General features: G+C 38.9%; 1 protein-coding gene across 3 annotated transcripts in view; it reads right to left on the bottom strand.

Annotated features, from left to right (window-relative positions):
- Positions 1–4,227: 4,227 nt before the first annotated feature.
- LOC124619293 (serine/threonine-protein phosphatase 6 regulatory ankyrin repeat subunit B-like) overlaps positions 4,228–19,705 on the bottom strand; it is a 289,649-nt gene continuing 274,171 nt past the window's right edge. For all 3 annotated transcript variants that reach the window (XM_047145590.1, XM_047145570.1, XM_047145581.1), the window contains exon 16: positions 4,228–4,944. In XM_047145590.1, the coding sequence (XP_047001546.1) occupies positions 4,483–4,944 (462 nt within the window). In that variant the 3' untranslated portion in view covers positions 4,228–4,482. The remainder of the gene's footprint in view (positions 4,945–19,705) is intronic.

Raw genomic sequence — 19,705 nt, 5'->3', positions numbered from 1 at the left:
GTTCTAATTTGCGGTTGGCCTGTAGGAGGATGCTCTGAACAGCCGGTGTAGATGTGGGAGAGCAAAGATTGAGGACTTTTATTAAGGATAGGAGTTGACGGGTGAGGGCAATGGATTGTTCAGTTTGGAACTGGTATAGGGACTGATGGAAAGAAGGGTTACAGCCAGAGATGGGAACTTTAAGTGTGAGGCCTTTGGGGGTAATGCCAAATGTCAGACAAGCCTGAGTAAATAAAATATGGGAGTGTAATCTGGCTAGGGCGAAGGCATGTTTGCGGAGGGAATGTAAATAAAACTTAATGGGGTTGTTGTGGGGATGTTGTGAGGGTGACATGGTATTAGAAGGTGGAAAGTGTAATATGAGGCTCAAATGAAAATGAAAATAAAAATATATGGGGAGCAATAAAGGTGAACTAGAAAGCAACTGGAGGTCTGGTGTGAAAAAAGTCGAAAAAGTGTTGGTTAAAGATGAGCTATGTTGATTCTGTGGTGAACTTGGGTTGGTAAACAACGATGTGCGGAAAAGTTAGGTGGTTGTGTTGCCGCCTAAACAAGTTAAAGGGTGGAGAAATTTGGGAAAATTTCGAAAAAACTGTGGTGGCAGATTATGAAAATGAGGCTAACAATTGTGTGACGAAGAAATAATGACATTAAAACCTGTGGGAAGCGGCTAAACATGATCAGTGATGTGGGAAAAACGGAAATGGAAATAAAGCAAAAGTTATTAGAACTAGACGAAATGGTTGTTTAATAGGTGAAAGGAGCTGTTTGTGAACTGGAAACGGTCGATTTTATAGCAGCGGTAGTTTTGAAAGCGGAGAAAAAAAAATTTTTTTTGGTTATGGTTTGGAAGTGGGTTACGTATTATTGAGTATATATAGGCGGGAAAAATTGTATTGTAGATTACGGTAAAAAGGAGAAGGTGAATACAAAGTGAAACTACTTGCAAAAACAGAAAGAGAAAGTAAGATGACAGAAAAGATTTCGAAATGCACCAGTGACAATAACAAACGTAATTGTTGGGTTCAAATTAATGATATGAATATAACACAGGGAAACATTCCAGATGGGAAAAATATATCTAAAAATAAAGATGATGTGACTTACCAAATGAAAGTGCTGGCATGTCGATAGACACACAAACAGACACAAACATACACACAAAATTCAAGCTTTCGCAACCCACGGCTGCTCCATCAGGAAAGAGGGAAGGAAAGGAGAGGGAAAGACAAAGGGATGTGGGTTCTAAGGGAGAGGGTAAGGAGTCATTCCAATCCCCAGGAGCAGAAAGACCCACCTTAGCGGGACTTACCCTCTCCCTTAAAACCCACATCCTTCCGTCTTTCAAATGGTTCAAATGGCTCTGAGCACTATGGGACTCAACTGCTGAGGTCATAAGTCCCCTAGAACTTAGAACTACTTAAACCTAACTAACCTAAGGACAACACACACATCCATGCCCGAGGCAGGATTCGAACCTGCGGCCGTAGCGGTCGCGCAGTTCCAGACTGTAGCGCCAGAACCGCTCGGCCACCAGCGGCCGGCTTTCGTCTTTCCCTCTCCTTTCCTTCCCTCTTTCCTGATGAAGCAACCATGGGTTGCGAAAGCTTGAATTTTGTGTGTATGTTTGTGTGTCTATCGACATGCCAGCACTTTCGTTTGGTAAGTCACATCATCTATATTAAAAAAAACAAAGATGATGTGACTTACCAAATGAAAGTGCTGGCAGGTCGACAGACACACAAACAAACACAAACATACACACAAAATTCAAGCTTTCGCAACAAACTGTTGCCTCATCAGGAAAGAGGGAAGGAGAGGGAAAGACGAAAGGATGTGGGTTTTAAGGGAGACGGTAAGGAGTCATTCCAATCCCGGGAGCGGAAAGACTTACCTTAGGGGGAAAAAAGGACGGGTATACACTCGCACACACACACATATCCATCCACACATATACAGACACAACTGCTTGTGTCTGTATATGTGTGGATGGATATGTGTGTGTGTGTATGTTTGTGTGTCTATCGACCTGCCAGCACTTTCATTTGGTAAGTCACATCATCTCTGTTTTTAGATATATTTTTCCCACGTGGAATGTTTCCCTCTATATAATAGAGGAACACATTCCACGTGGGAAAAATATATCTAAAAACACAGATGATGTGACTTACCGAACAAAAGTGCTGGCAGGTCGATAGACACACAAACAAACACAAACATACACACGAAATGTGTGTGTGTGTGTGTGTGTGTGTATACACACACACATATATATATATATATATATATATATATATATATATATATATATATATATATATATATATATAGACCTGCCAGCACTTTTGTTCTAAAAACAGAGATGATGTGACTTACCAAACGAAAGTGCTGGCAGGTCGATAGACACACAAACATACACACAAAATTCAAGCTTTCGCAACAAACGGTTGCTTCATCAGGAAAGAGGGAAGGAGAGGGAAAGGCGAAAGGATGTGGGTTATAAGAGAGAGGGTAAGGAGTCATTCCAATCCCGGGAGCGGAAAGACTTACCTTATCGGGAAAAACGGACAGGTATACTCTCGCACACACACACATATCCATCCGCACATACACAGACACAAGCAGATGTCTAAAAATAATAACAACCAAAAATGAAAATAAGTGTCTTGTTCATTACATTACAATTCTGTTAATATCTTATTATAATCTCAAGTTCCACTCCTTCACAGTGGGTGAAGTTGCAAAGACGAGACAAAATTTTCATCCTGGCACAGTTCCGAGAGATACCCAACATTAGGGCGTGTGTCAAGTTCCCATAGAAATTTAGTAATTGTGAAGCATTGCCAGTTCACAAGAGTATGATACAGTATTGTCTAATGAAAACTGCATAAATCTTCAGTCAGAGAATGATAAGATTTCAAAGTGGTGCAAAATTGGCAACTTCCTTTAAATGTTCAGAAATGTAAAATTATGCACTTCACTCAATGGAAAAACATAGTAATCTATGACTGCAATATCTATGATTCAAAATTTGAATCAGTCAACTCCAACAAATACCCAAGTGTGGCAATTTGTAGGGATATGAAATGAAAACAATAAATGTGCAGAACGAGCGGTATGTGACTGCATTAATATGATACTAGATCTGTTAGGTACGAAACAACACACTACAGGCATATTCCTAATATTCCAAAGGGTTTTGACACAGCGGATCATAAAATATTGCTGGAAAAAACTAAACATATGGTACCGGTATCAGACGACTTACAAACAAATGGAATGCATTGTTTCTAGCAATTTCATACAGACAGTCAGCACAAAGCACACTAACAAACAACTCAATCATTAACTGAAATCCTATCTAGCAGTAAAACTGTTAAACAATGTGTGCCACAGGGCTGAGCATTGGTACCTCCATTTCCCAGACATATTTATGACTTGAGTCTGAATATAGATGCACACAAAACCATAATAACTGCAGATGACACAACTGTATTCCTCAATGGGGAGAACATATGGGCAGTTCAGAAAGCTGTGAATTTGGCTACTGAACAACTCAGCAACATAAAATTTTATGTTTTATTTACAAAATAATTCTAATATGAAAGACTTTTGTCAGAGATGTTCTGGTGTAAGAAGAGAAATTAAAAATACAGAAAAAGCATACCAACTGAGTCTCAGTTATTGTGATTACCATTTATTCACATGTCATGTGAGTCCTTCTTTGTCTTTCATTATTGTATGATGTCAATATTTCAACGGTGAGGTTTTTAAAATTCTGTGAATGATTCAAGCTGAATGAGAATGAGAAATGAACACGTATCTGCTTTATTCAAATACACAGAAAAAAACTATGACCTAATGGACAATGATACCAAAAAAGGAAAGATAAGTTTAAAAACCAATTATTTTGTAAATTTTCCTTCCCTCCTAGGGTTAATCAGTGTTACAATAGCAGTGTGCACACTAGAGATGCACTTTCACTGAGTGAGAATTATGCAGCTTGGGAAATGAACTGTGTAATTTATGGGAGTCACCACAGTTCATCATGAGTTTGTTGCAGGTTTGAAATGCTTTAATAGTATTGACATTTAAGAGAAGGGAGTTTTTACTGAGAAAAATTTTCTCATTTAGCATAATGTGAAAATTGAGATATGGGGGATCAACAAGTCAGGTATAACACTGTGTGAAAAAGGTGTATAAATATTTAATATCAGGAAAACTACAATAAAAATTTTCTTCTCCTCAAAGAAAATCATCTTCACCTTACACAAACTGGATGGTATATGTAATTAATAGTAATCATTGACTGCATCATCTATATTGTATTGAACACAATAACATTCTCTGTCTGTACCACAAGTGAATTATTATTACAAAACAATGAATTAAAAATGTTTCAGAATAACAAGACAGTTTTCATTGCACTGCAAAATATCACAAAGTTGTCCATCCCCTCCATAGTTAACACACAGGTGCACTTCACATCTGAACCCACTCTTCCAGATCCAAAATTTCTGCAGCACAGTATACCCGAGACTGAAGAGCTAGTTCGAGGGCTGTTCTGTTATCATTGTCACGTAATTTTACATCAGCACCTTCATGTATCAAGAATTCCATCATCCTAGGAGTCCAGGAATCCCAGTCTCTCATGGAACTTACCAACATGAGGGAAGTTTTGCCATTTCTGCCCCTCTGATCAATTGGAATGTGGCCCTCATCCAAGAGGTATTTCACAGTCAGTGCACAACCAGAAAGAGCTGCACAGTGGAGGGCTGTCTGACCATCATTATTCCATTCATCTGGATTCTGTTGCATGCCTAAGATGTGCTTCACCATTTTGAAACTGTTCTTTGCTGCAATATGTAACAAGGTTGTCTTGTGTTCAGGATCCCACCAACATTCTTCAAGATTAGTTCCCAACGAAATCAAATCTTCTAACATCTGCACAAAGAAAAAATATTTTGCATAAATAATAAAGAAGTTATGGCAATTTAAGAATGTCGTGTACACAACATTTTCATCAAAATATCCCCTATGACTTTTCTAGTACAGTGACGCAGATATTTTGATTGTATCACTACTCAAATTAATGTGTGCATCTAAACTGTGAGAACAAATCAAGATTTACTTTAAAAATAAAATGTGTAGTATATGCACACACATCAGAGATGACCACAGAACTTTGTAACTATAGTTAGTCTTCAAGACAGAGATAAAGCTTCCACAAATAAATATAAACACATTCTTCTAGTTATGTAACAATATTATGAAAAGGGTAGTTGCCACTCACCATATAGTGCAGATACTGAGTCACAGAGAGGCACACCAAAAATATTGTCACAAAATAAGCTTTCGGCCAACACTCTTTGTCAAAAATAGATGACACACACACACACACACACACACACACACACACACACAACCACACTCTCTGGCACCTGAAGCCAGACTATGAGCAGCAACAGCAGTGCATGATTGGAGAGGCAACTGGGTGAATTGTGTGGGGCTAAGGAGGAGGCTGGGTTGGGGAGGGGGAGGGATAGCAGGTTAGAGGTCTCATATGCTACCCCTCTTCTTCACACTTATCCACCCTCAGACCTGCAACCCACATTAAAATATTTTTTTATTTATATCTTTTCTTTAATCCTATTGTGACTTCACACCAATTTTAGCGGGTTTTTGCCTTTCACTATCATCGTACTCACCAGATTTCATCTTGTTGTCTCCTATTTCATCCATTTTGTGATTTTTTTCCTGTTTATTTGGGTGTATTATTGCAAATTTTTTTGGAAGTAATCCTACATTATTTTACATATTTCTTCACGTTTCTCTCTCTCTCTCTTTTTTTTCCCCCACCACCATGGATCCTTGCTCTTTCCATCTACGTCAATAGGGAAAAGATTCCTATCCCTAGCCATAACGCAGACCCACATACTGTTCCTGCGTTGTTGCTTGGCTCATTGTATCCCCCCAAAATGGCCTTGTGATAATGAAATTACCTACCTCTGGCTGCCACGCTTCCTTCCAGAATGACCCCCATCTGTTCAGATTCTGCAAATCCTTGGCCCCCACCAACTTAGTCCTGCAAAACCATATCCATCAAGCCCAAACCTCCTTGCAATATCTTCTCTCCATCCATAAAATTCTCCTGCTATGCAATCTCAAATTCCTCGAATCCATAACACACACTGAATTTCTTGACCTTCAGGAACTACAGCAACATGAACAATGCCACCTCAAAAATTCTTTATCCTGGTCGCTTCCTACTCCTGCCTTGCAGTACCACAGGCCACCACCTCTACAACTACCTCCAAACCTCCCCCACATCCCCTCGTAGCTGACAAACCCTGTCTCACAGACCACTTCATTTACCCCAGCATCCAAAACTCCCTCCCAACACCACACAGAATCCAGAACCTAAACAGATCTGAAACACAGCAATGAACCTTTCTTCCAAAAGCCTTTAGCCCCCCAGAAATATCAGTCCTTTCCCAAAGCCTCACCTTTTGTCCCACTCTCAAATTCAATCATGCTTGTTAAAGACCAATCCTTCTCCCAGTCCCTAGAGTGGAAACACTTTTTCGACACCAACCCTACCGAACGGACTCATCTACAGACCAATGTTGAACCCTGCCTGACTCAGTTCACTCCTCCATCCAACCATGATCCACCCCCATTGCCCCAAGTCATGCCCTGTTAACTTTCCAGAACTTCTTAACCTTGAACCTTGCCTCACCATAATTCCCCAAATCCCTAAACACACAAACTAACCTTAAATCTGCAGAAACAACCAGTCTACCACCTAAAAACTGATTATGATCTTATTATACTACCTGCAAAGGCTTCACCACTGTTGTTTTGAATCGCAATGATTACCTGGCAGAAGGTCTCCACCAGCTTGTAACTTCCATCTACTTTATTTATTCATTGACAGTCCTTGGTGTCGATGTACTGCATTGTTATACCAGCTGAAAAATGGGTGTTGGAAGTTCAACACTGACTACTGTACATGATGTAGCCGACAGTTGCACAATTGCATTTCACGGTTCTTTACTTTTATTGTTCACAACCCCCACTGACCCCAATATTACACAATTATATGGCAAGTTCACTGCAGTTAAATGTTGATAAGCCTCATTAATAGGTTGCAGGCAAACATCAGCATACTGCTACCATAGTTTGCTGTTGAACATCTATGAGCAGTAAAAACCTAACCACACAGTTCACAGTTCTCGCAGAATAACAGGTACGTGTGACCCTATTTCTCAAATAAATTGAACAGACATTGTCATTAAGTGTTTTAACACATGGCCTATTTAGTTTACACTTATTCTACTGTTAAAATGATGCAGTGTTGTTATTTTAACCAGTACATAAATTGCCTCTGAAAATCAGCCATGGCCTGAGCGTCTTGAGACCAAAAGTCAGTCCTTTATACATCCTCTCGATAATAGGCACTGAAACTAAACATTGTTCGATGTTTAAGTTACAGAAATTACAATTAAAACATAACTCATTCAATTAACAGAATACATCTAAAAATTCTTTCTTTTTAACATTGTCTTCTACGACAAAGGTTAGGCTGAATTATTTGTTTAAATAATGAAATTAACAGTTATAGTTATGCTAACAACTTTTGACAAACCTGGTAATTATTTTGGAATTATTTAAGGGCTGGCTGTGCTAATATGTTTTTGAACAGAGCCAAATAAATACTTCAAGAATTCTAGTAGTTCATCCAAATGTTTATAATTGGTACAGAATTTATATTTGTTTATAAGTCAATAATAAAATCTGTCATGCAACAATTACTGATTTCAACCTAAAACTAAAGTATTAACTAGGAATGGTCAAAATAAATTACGCAATTAATTATATACACAAAACTATGCACAAAATTAGACCTGGTGCTATATTCCTCAAGACCGAGGACCAACCTTTCTCTTTTATGGAAATGCAGCTTATACTCATGCATGTTAATGGTAATCAGGCAAAAATGAAAATAAAAATGAATTTAAGGAGGCAGATGGCAAAACAAGAGAGGAAGCAAGCAGGGATCTGCTTGCTTCGTCACAAACTATCAGATAACATGCACCTACGATCCTTGCCCCAGTGACCCCATGCCAGAAATCCAGCAGGATCTCAAGTCTCCTCATATCCTTAGGCCCATCCCAGAAACTCTCCCTGGAGGGCATCTCTCTGCTCACCCCTACCACTCCCCACACTCCTACCTTCTGCATGCTTCCTAAAGTCTATAAACCCAGCCACCCAGGATGCCCTATTGTGGCTGGTTACTGTGCCCCCACTGAGAGAATCTCTGCTCTCATAGACCAACACCTTCAATCTATCACCCGGAACCTACCCTCTTATAAAGAAGATACCAACCATTTCCTCCACCAACTATTGATGCCATGTTCCTTTACACTAACAACCATGGCCTTACTGCTATTGAACACAACCTTTCCCAATGCCCAATGGATTCCAAACCAACAACCTCCTTCCTAGTCGTCATGACCATCTATATCCTCACCCGCAATTATTTCTCCTTTGAAGGCATTACCTACAAACAAATCTGGCATACGGCTATGGGCACCTGAATGGCACCATCCTATGCCAACCTACTCATAGGCCATCTAAAGGAATGCTTCCTAAACAGCCAGAATCATAAACCCTTCACCTAGTTAAGATTCACGGATGACATCTTTGTGATCTAGATTGAGGGTGAGGACACCTTATCCACATTCCTCCAGAACCTCAACAGCTTCTCCCCCATTTGCTTCACCTGGTCATACTCTACCCAATAAACCACCTTCCTAGATGTTGAATTCCACCTCAAAGATGGCTACAGCAGTACCTCTGTCTATATCAAACCTACTAGCCACCAGAAACACCTCCACTTTGACATCTGCCACCCATTCCATACCAAGAAGTCCTTTCCATACAGCCCAGCCACCTGTGGCTGCTGCATCGGTAGTAACAATCGTTTCCTCTCAAAATATATCGAGGGTCTCATTGAGGCCTTTATGAATTGTAATTACCCTCCCACCTCTGTATAAAAACAGATCTCAGGTGTCTTATCTTTCCAGTAACCCACCACCTCCCAAAGTCTCACCATTCGGATATGGAGGAGCATTACCCTCATGGCTCAATCTCGTCAAAGGCAGGGCTACCTGTTAAACCAGTCACAAGCGTCACAGAGTCCATTACTTACTTACTCTCTCCTTGGTGCTACAGTCCATGTAGGGCCTTGGCCTTCTGGACAATCTGCGCCCACTCTTCTCTGATGGCTGCTTTGGCTCTCCATCTTCTAACCCCTATTCTTGTCAAGTCCCACTCCATGTTGTCTAGCCATCTGGTCCTCAGTCTGCTCCTCATATGGTGTCCACCTGGTTTTTCTTGCAAAACGTTCTTGAATGTGCTGCTCTCCACCATTCTTTCTACATGTCCCAACCAACATAGTCTATTACTCTTTATTTCTGTCATGATACCTAGTTTGTTGTACAACTCTCAGATCTCATTATTATTTCTGATTCACCAAAACTCCCTATCATTAACTGGCCCAAAGATTTTCCTAAGTAATCTTCCTTTCCCATCCTTGCAACAACTCCTCATCATTTTGCATCATTGTCAAAGTCTCTGAACCATACATCACTACAGGTCTCACTACTGTACAATACACTGACAGCTTTAGATTCCAACTAAGGTTTTTTGCTCTAAATACTTACTAACGTGTATTTCTTCTCTCATATCATTATTCTCAGTTACCAGTGACCCACGATATTTAAAGCTCTCGCAGCATTCAAATTATTTCCTGTTCAAATCAGGCTCCTTTCTCCTTCACTACACCTTTTCCTAGATGTTAATAAACATACATGTATACATTAATACTTGTTCCATACATCATGAATATGACAGTTCGTAATGATGCATATGGTGTCACTTTAACATAAGTTTTCTGTACACAAATTAGTTAATTAATATTCTTTTTTCTGTTACTCCTTCATATCTAAAAATTCATCTATTTAGTAGGAGGACTCATCATTCAGAAATTCTTTTAATTTGCTTTTAAATGTTGGCTGGGTGTCAGACTTTTAACGCTATTTGGTAAATGACCAAAGATTTATGTGGCAGCATAATTCACCCCTTTCTGTGCCAAAGTGAGATTTAATCCAGAATAGTGAAGAACATCCCTTGTTATTTTTGAATTGGGATGTGTTATTAATAACAAATTTCATAGGTGAATATATGTATTCTGAAGGTACTGTGAATATCTCAAGTTCCTTAAATAAATGTCTGCAAGGTGATCTTGGGTGGGCTCCAGCTATTATTGTGATTACACACTTTTGTGCAATGAATACTTTTTCTCTTAATGATGAATTGCCCCAAAATATGATGCCATATGAAAGCAGTGAATGAACATAGGCATAGTAGGCTAATTTACTGACATGTTTATCACCAAAAACCAACAACCCTAACAGCATAAGTAGCTGAGCATAACCATTTCAGTAGATCATTGATGTGTTTCTTCCAACTCAGTTTCTCATCAATGCACACACCCAGAAATTTTGAATTTTCTGCCTTAGCAGCAGACTTCTGTTCATATTCTATGTTTCCAATGGTGTTATGCCATTTACTGTACAAAACTGTATAAACTGTGCTTTCTCAAAGTTTTGTGAGAGTCCATTAGCAGAGAACCACTTAATAATTTTCTGAAAGACATTATTTACAATTTCCTCAGCTGTTTCTTGTTTATAGATTGTGATTACTATACTTGCATCCTCAGCAAAAAGAACCAGTTTTGCTCCTTCATGATTCTAGAGTGGCAAGTCATTAATATATATTAAGAACAATCAGGGACTAAAGACTGAACCCTGTGGGACACCATTCTTGATACCTCCCCAGTTAGAGGACTCTGCTGATCTTTGCTGACTATCTGTACTGTTAATTTCAACCTTCTGCATTCTTCCAGTTAAATATAAATTAAACCATTTGTGCACTGTCCCACTCATACCACAATACTTAAGCTTATCTAGAAGAATTTCGTGATTCACACAATCAAAAGCCTTTGAGGTTTCACAAAATATCCCAATGGGTGATGTTTGGTTAGTCAGAGCATTTAATATTTGATTAGTGAAAGCATGTATAGCATTTTCTTTTAAAAAAACCTTTCTGAAAACCAAACTGACATTTTATTAGTACTTCATTTTTAGAAAATTGTGAAGCCACTCTTAAATACAGGACTTTTTCAAGAATTTTGGATAAAGTTGTCATAACTGAGATTGGGTGGTAGTCGTTAGTATCAGACCCATCCCCTTTTTTTTGCAATGGTTTAACAATAGTGTATATCTGTCTATCTGAAAAAATGCCCTGTTTCAGTGAGCTACTACATAAGTGGCTGAGAACCCTATTTATTTATTGGGAACAAGCTTTTAATGCTGTGTTGGAAATGGCATAAATTCCATGTGAGCTTTTACTTTTGAGTGAATTTATTATTTTCCTAATTTTAGTAGGAAAAGTGGGTTGAATTTCAATTTTATCAGATTGCTTAGGTATTGCCTCTTGCATATACTGCCTTGCATTTTCTAATGAATAGCTGGATCCTATTTTTCCTACAACCCTTAAAAAATGTTTATTAAAATGTTTTCTACTTCTGACTTCTTGTTAACAAACTTTTCACTATGTTTGATAGAAATACAGTCTCCTTGTGCTTTCACTTGCCCTGTTTCCCTTTTAACAATATTCCAAATTGTTTTAATTTTATTATCAGATGTGCTAATCTCAGACATAATGCACATACTTCTGGACTTTTTAATAATGTTTCTTAATACAGTGCAGTAGTTTTTAGTATGTTTGAATGTTTCCGGACCATTGCTCCTCCTAGATATAAGATACATTTCCCTTTTCTGTTTTCAAGATATTTTTATCCCTTCAGTAAGCCATAGTTTCTTGAAATTACATTACTCTGAATTCTTATGGAAACTATTTTCAAATATACTCACAAAGGTATCATGAAATAGGTCACTCATATGAGTGTAACTTTTGGAAGCTTTCTGTAAAATTTTCAGTTGTTAAATCATTAATTGAATGCACTATTTTGGAAGACTGTTTTGAATTACTGTATGGGGCTATGTCACATACTGTAACTAGCTGTGCATCATGATCAGACAGACCAATCTTAACTGGAGAATTTTTTATTTGATTAAATTTATCTTGGTCTATAAAAACACTATCTCTCAGTGTGCTGCTTTCCTGTACCACCTGAGTAGGAAAATCAATAACTGATGTCAAATTGGAAGAACCAAGTAATACTTCAAGGTCAAGCTTTTTATTGGACTCTTTCAGAAAATCTACATTGAAATGCCCCAAAACAATAATTTTCTTCCCTCTGTCTGACAGACAGCATAACAAAGAATCCAAGTTTTACAAAAACAGTTGAAAATTTTCCAACGGGGACCTATACATGGCTAAAATTTTAAAAGTACTATTATTTAGTTTCAGCTCACACATGCATGCTTCTATATGTTGCTCTACACAAAATTATTTAGTTTCTAAATTTTTCACACTATGATAGATTTTAACATATATGCCAACTCCTCCTCTCTTCATAGTGTGTCTGCTTATATGTGCTGAAATCGTATATCCACCAACATTCATCATTTCCATACCTATGGCTGTATGATGTTCAGACAGGCACAGTACGTCTGTTCCACCCTCAGTTCCTAAATCTTCTAAAGAAGCAAGAAGCTCATTTACTTTATTTTTTAATCCATTGATATTCTGATGCAATATACTAACATTATTTTTCATTGCACTTTTATGAGAATCTTGTGACACACTAACATTATTTTTCACTGTACTGTTATGACACTCTTGTGATATTTTAACATCGCTCATATCTGCCAGTCTGAGCTTCTCATTAAGCTTCATTTCAATCAATGTTGGATGACTGGACACTGATCTTAGCCTAAAAAAGAAGTACTCCAAAGAGTTTCAGTGCCTCCCCTCCCCCCTCCCCCCCTTAAAGATTTTGCTATCATCCCAGCCAGTTTACCCTCCCCTTTCCTATTGAGATGCAGGCCATGTCTTGTGAAGTTCGAACTACTAATACCATCAACAAGAACCAAACCTTTCCCAGCTAAAGTAGACATCCGAAGCAGTTGATCTAGCACCATATTGACCCTCCTGACAGAGCTGTTCAATTGGGGCTGATAATACTGCATGAAAACAGGAACCAAGTCAAAGTTTGTATGGTTCGTTGCAGATTCTACTTTTACCAGGTCACACTCAATATTGTAGCCTTGATCCCTATCAGTACTGTTTCCCACTCCACCCACTACCACAACATGATCCTGTTTTGTAAAACCCTTGCGCGATGATCCTACATCCTCTATCACTTGCCTAAAACATGTACTGGGCTTGAAAATAATTGTGACCTTGTACCTGTCACCTAATTTTTCCTGCAAGATCCGGCTCACACCTCTTCCACAGCTACTACCTAACAACAGAACTTTCCTCCAAGTTTCTACTTTTTTTAAAACAGTTTGTTTCCTAGTGAGCTGGTTTCCTAGTCTTTGTCTTTGACTGATTGTCAGCCCCATCTCTGCTCCATATCTTTCTAATTTTTCAAGCTTTTCTTCCAGGTCCTGTTTCCTCCTGGATAACAAATCAATATCATCTGCACATGCAAGAGCCTGTGTCACTATATTAAACGGTGTTCGTCCAGGGTTTCCGCTTTGTGTCTTTCACATTACCCTCTCCAACTGTACATTAAACAGAGTAGTGGAGAGCACATCACCCTGTCACAACTCTTGGTTAATTTCAAATGCCTTTGATAAAGTGCCCTCAGCCTTCACTTTACATGCTGTTCTTCTCAAAGTCATTTGGACCAGTCTTATTACTTTGTTGGATACTCCTGCATCTTGCATTGCCTTCCAGAGTTGATACCTGTTGATACAATCATAAGCTTGTTTGAAATCGATGAACAGCTGGTGGACATAAATGTTATACTCATAACATTTTTCAAGGATCTGTCTGATGGGAAATATCTGATCTGTAATTGTTCTATTAGTTCTGAAACCACACTGGTAGTGTCCTACATACTCTTCTACATATATACTGAGTCGCCCTGCCATGATTTTTCCTTATACTTTATTTACTATACAGACCAGGGCTAACCCTCTATAATTTGCACAGTTGGCTTTGACATGTCTCTTATGAATAGGGCATATTATAGCTATATTCCACTGTTCTGGCATATTTTCTTTTGCACCATATTTCCACTATAATCTCATGCAAAACCCTTATTAGTTTTCCTCCATCATATTTTATCATTTCTACTGTAATATTGTCTTCTCCCAGAGCTTTATTGTTTTTAAGAGTCTTGATACTAGCTTTAACTTTTTCCAGTGTAGGTTCCTCAACAGTTTCCTAGTACTCTTCTCTTCCCTGTTTACTTCCTGCTCCACCTTATCTACCACAGCAGCATCTACTTCACCATTCTTTTCCGATTCTGTATTCAGTAGTTTACAAAATACTCCACCCATCTGTCTAAAATCTGATCTTTCCTTACAAACAGATTTCCCTTTTTATCTTTACAGAACACTGTTCTGCATGGGAATGATTTCTTTATATCTTTCAGGCTTCTCTCTTTTAATTAATCAATCCACCATTTTTCAAATCCACTCTTTTTCCTCCTACATCCCTTATTCACATCCTTTCTCTTCTCCTAGTATTCTTCTGCAGTAATTCTTGTTCTCCTCTGCAGGATTCTTTTTCTTGGCTCATTCCTTCCTTCTGTCTTCCTCCTTCATCAAAGCAGAACTGGGTTCTCAATTGCTTTTTTCTACCCAATACAGTTTCAGCTGTCTTCTGTATTATAGCTTTGACTGTTTCCCATCTTTCTTCAGTAACCTCTCCTGCCCAATTTTTGACTTCATTAAGTCTATTTGTCAAAATAGTTTTATACTGTTGCACTATATTTTCATCATTTCTTAGCTTAGCACCATCAAACCATAGCACAATAGTTTTCTTTGTCTGTCTGTAATTGACTATCCTCTATCTGTATTTAATTCTTACCAAATAGTGATCACTATCTCCATCTGCACCAGTGCATACACCGCTTGGTGGCTAGTGGAGTGTATATGTAGATGTAGATATAGACACTACCCACTTCTAGTGTATCTGAAGCATGTCATCTATCTATGAGTACGTGATCAATCTGTTTTTTTGTGATTCCATCTGGGGAGCACCATGTAATTTTTCCTTCTATCCTACCTTTGCATCCATATGCTTTTAATAATCATGTTTTGCTCATGGCAATCAATTAGTCTGATACCATTGTCATTAGAAGCTTCATGCATGCTGTCCTGTCCAGCTGCTTTCCTATATGAAATTTCTCTTCTTACTTGCACATTAGAGTCCGTCATAACCACCTTAACATCATGCTTTGCCACCATTACTATTTCCTATTTCATATGCTTCTGTTGGAGTATACGAACATACGAAGGAAATATTGAAAAAGTGGGCTTTCATCCGTAATACACAGATTCTTTCACCAACAGGCTTAAATTTCAATATGGCATCCTTATGAGCATTATCAACCAGAAAACTTGTGTCTCCATATCCTCTACCTCAACAGCTGTACCACAATATGTATGTCCCATATGCTGCTAATATTCCATTTCCTTCCCATTTCACCTCTTGTATAGCTGCCATCATCACATTATATTTCTTCATTTCCCTTTTCAGATTCCGTAGTTCTCCAGTCTTGTTAAGTGTTCTCACATTTCATATCACTAAATACCAGTTCATATGTCATTTCCGTTGCCAAGGCCGTTTATTTGTTACATCCGTCTGGCTTCCTTTGTCCTTTGGTTCCATAACTAGCTCTTTTTTCTGGGATAGGGTTATTAGCCCCATGCCCAACCTCCTCCTTTATCTAGGTTTGGGATTGGCACTGGGATTTCCATGGTATCTCCCAGTGGCGGAGTTCAGAGAGGCCTTTACAGACCGTAATTGTCCCCCCAACCTTGTGCAAAAACAAATCTCCCGTGCCTTAACTTTACAGTCACGCACTACCTCACTAAGTCTCACCATCCAGCCAGAGAGGAGCATTCCCCTTTTAACTCAGTACCACCCAGGACTGGAGCAACTGAATTACATTCTCAATCACGGTTTGAACTATCTCCCATTGTGCCCTGAAATGAGAAATGTCCTGCCCACTACCCTTCCCACCCTCCCACAGTGGTATTCTGCCGTCCAGCGAACCTACACAGTATATTCGTCCATCGTTACACAACCCCTGATCCCAATCCCTTACCTGATGGCTCATATACCTGTAATAGAAGTAGATGCAAGACCTGTCCCATACATCCTCCCACCACCACCTTTTCCAGTTGTGACGATGTTCCCTGCTTTTTTTCTTCGTTTGCTGTCCTCAGATTCGACATACTGGCTGAAAAAATTGGGGGTGGAAGTGCAGTACTGTCTGCGGTAAATGATGCAGTCAACAGGTACACAGTCGCGTTTCACAGGTGTTTACTTTCACTTTTCACAACCCCACATATACACATTTAATATGGCCAGTGCACTATTGTTTTACTTTTGATAAGCCTCATTAATAGTTTTCAGGCGAACATCCACATACTGCCACAATAGTTTTCTGTTGAACATCTATGTGCAGTAAAAACATAGCCACAAAGTTCACAGTTCTTGAAGAATAGAAAGATAAACATGGAGCAGACACTGTCATTGTTTTAATACACGGCCTAATTGTGTTACACTTGTTTCACAGTTAAGTTGAATCATTGTTGTTGTTCTAATCAACACAGTTTTCTCGGCTGAAACTCAACCTTGGACTGACTGTCTCAGGACCAAAAATCAGGCACTTATATGTCCTTGCATTAATAGGTACTGAAACTATACATTGTTCGAAGTTAAATTTACAGAAATCAAAATTAAAACTTAACTCTTTAAATTAACTCAATACATCGAAAAATTGTTTTTTTTTAATAGTTTCTTCTACTACAAGAGTTATTATTTGTTTAAATGATGAAATCAACATACATCGTTATGCAAACAATACTTCTGACAAAACTGTTAATTACTTTGGAATTAATTAAGGGCTGGGGTTGATAATTTGTTTTCAAATAGAGCCAAATAAATACTTAAAGAATGCCAGTGATTCGTCTTCCAAATGTTTGTAATTAGTACAGAATTTATGTTTGTTTATAATACAACAACAGAAATTAAGTTACGAAAAAATTACTGATTTTCAGCTACAACAAAAGATATTAATTAGAAATAGTCAAAATGAATTAGGAAACTGATGACACACACAAAACTAAGCACAAAACTAGATCTGGTGCTATATGCTTTAAAACTGAGTGCCAACCTTTCTCTTTTATGAAAATGCATATTATACTCACGTATGTTAATGATAATTAGTTAAAATTGAAAAAAATGAATTTAAGTAGGCAGATGGCAAAACAAGAGGGGGAGTAAAAATATCCCAGCTTGCTTCATCACACAGTCCGGCCTCAAACATCACTTATCCCATCAAAGGCAGAGCTACCTACGAAACCAGTCATTAAACCTACAAGCTAAGCTGCAACCACTGTGCTGCATTCTATGTGGGCATGACAACCAGCAAGCTGTCTGTGCACATGAATGGCCAACGACAAACTGTGGCCAAGAAACAACTGGACCACCCTGTTGCTGAGCACGCTGCCAACACAACATCTTTCATCTTAATGACTGCTTCACAGCCTGTGCCATATGGATCCTTCCCATCAACACCAGCTTTTCTGAAACGCGCAGGTGGGAAGCCTCCCTGCAACATATCCTAAGTTCCCGTAACCCTGCTAGTCTCAACCTTTGTTAGTCATTGTCCTCACCCATCTATCCCCTTCCATTTTCCCATTCCAGTAATACACAGCCCTCGATTCCACCAATGCACCCAGTCTATTTATTTCTCTCCTTTTCCACTACCCCTACCCTCAACCCCCACCCTCCATCTAACCTCCTGACTACACCTAGCTGCCCAACCCTTACTCCACCTCATCCTTGCACACTCCCCAGCAGCACTTCACTCTCCCCCACCCCCACCTTATTATCCCTCCCCGTCCGCACCCCTGCTACCTCCTTACCCCTACCTACTTGCCTCTCCCATCATGCACTGCTGCTGCTGCTTGTAGTCTGGCTTCAGCTGCTTGAGAGTGTAGTCTTGTGTGTGTGTGTGTGTGGGGGGGGGGGGGGGGGGGGGGTGTCTGCCATCTATTTTTCACAAAGACTTCATTGACCAAAAGTTTATTTTGACAGTCTTTTTGTTGTGCCTATCTGCGACTCAGTATCTCTGCTATATGGTGAGTAGCAACTATCCTTTTCATAATATTGTTAAATTCCACCCTAGATTTTCCATCTTCTAATTATGTGATATAATTGCAAGAATGATAATCTAGTCTGTGGAATGAGGAAATTTTAGAAGGTTGGTGGAAGGAAAGATGACATGAAATTGAATGGAGTAACATGTTTGAGAGGTCGTTTTCCATTACCACTTTCTATGATTGCTCTATGAAGTAACAATTCATTAATTTGAATGTGGACAAGGCTGTACATAGACACATCATCAAGTTATTTCCCATCAGAACTTCTTTGTCAGGTGACATATGATGTACAAATAACTTACTGTTTCACTGATCTGGGTTGCACTTCACTGAGAATTTCGAATAAATACTAGTATATCCACCCACATCAACAAGAAGATTCAGTCTCTAAACAGTGAATCAATATAGTGAGAAGAATTCACTGAATGATTTTCATTCAGTCATTTTAAAAACTTCAGTTTATTTACCATCAATATACATCATTGCCGTTTTATGTGCTGTAATAAAAGTGGACTGTACTTCTCAGGATGTATTATCTTCCACCTGACAGAAATGAAAGAAAGGTGCTGCTTTATGAATATCTGATTGTCTTGTGGCAGATTATCTCCCTTGCACTAATAAGGAGGAGGGAATATTAGGGTTTAATAACCCATTGTCAATTGGCCATTATAGACAGTGCACCATTAGAGAGGGAAGGTTGTTCAATCAGCCATATCAACTGCATATTAGAAATAAATATAACTAATGAAATGTGTATTTTAGAAAATATAATTAAGTTAGATTGATAAAGAATCTAGTTGCCAAGCAGCAGCAGCAGGAGAATACACATACAAAGTTATTTAAATTTGCAAGCTTTTGGAGCCAATGGCTCCTTGAAACTTCCTGGAGGATTAAAACTGTGTGCCAGGCCAAGACTCGAACTCGGGACCTTCGCCTTTCGCGGGCAAGTGCTCTACCAACTGAGCTACCCAAGCATGACTCACGCCCCATCCTCACAGCTTTACTTCTGCCAGTACCTCGTCTCCTACCTTCCAAACTTAACAGAAGCTCTCCTGCGAACCTTGCAGAACTACCACTCCTGAAAGAAAGGATATTGCGGAGACATGGCTTAGCCACAGCCTGGGGGATGTTTCCAGAATGAGATTTTCACTCTGCAGTGGGGTGCGCACTGATATGAATGGCTCCTTCTTCTGACACAAGAGTTCAAGTGGAAGGAAAAGGGGCGAAGGAAAAGGGCTGGTGAGATTTAGATAAAGGGGTAGAGTTTGGAAAAGTCACCCAGAACCCTGGGACAGGATCAGAAGGAAAGACTGATTGTT

The sequence above is a fragment of the Schistocerca americana genome, chromosome 1 (genome assembly GCF_021461395.2).
Source record: "Schistocerca americana isolate TAMUIC-IGC-003095 chromosome 1, iqSchAmer2.1, whole genome shotgun sequence".
Lineage (NCBI taxonomy): Eukaryota > Metazoa > Arthropoda > Insecta > Orthoptera > Acrididae > Schistocerca > Schistocerca americana.
This window is presented reverse-complemented; position numbering and strand designations above follow the sequence as displayed.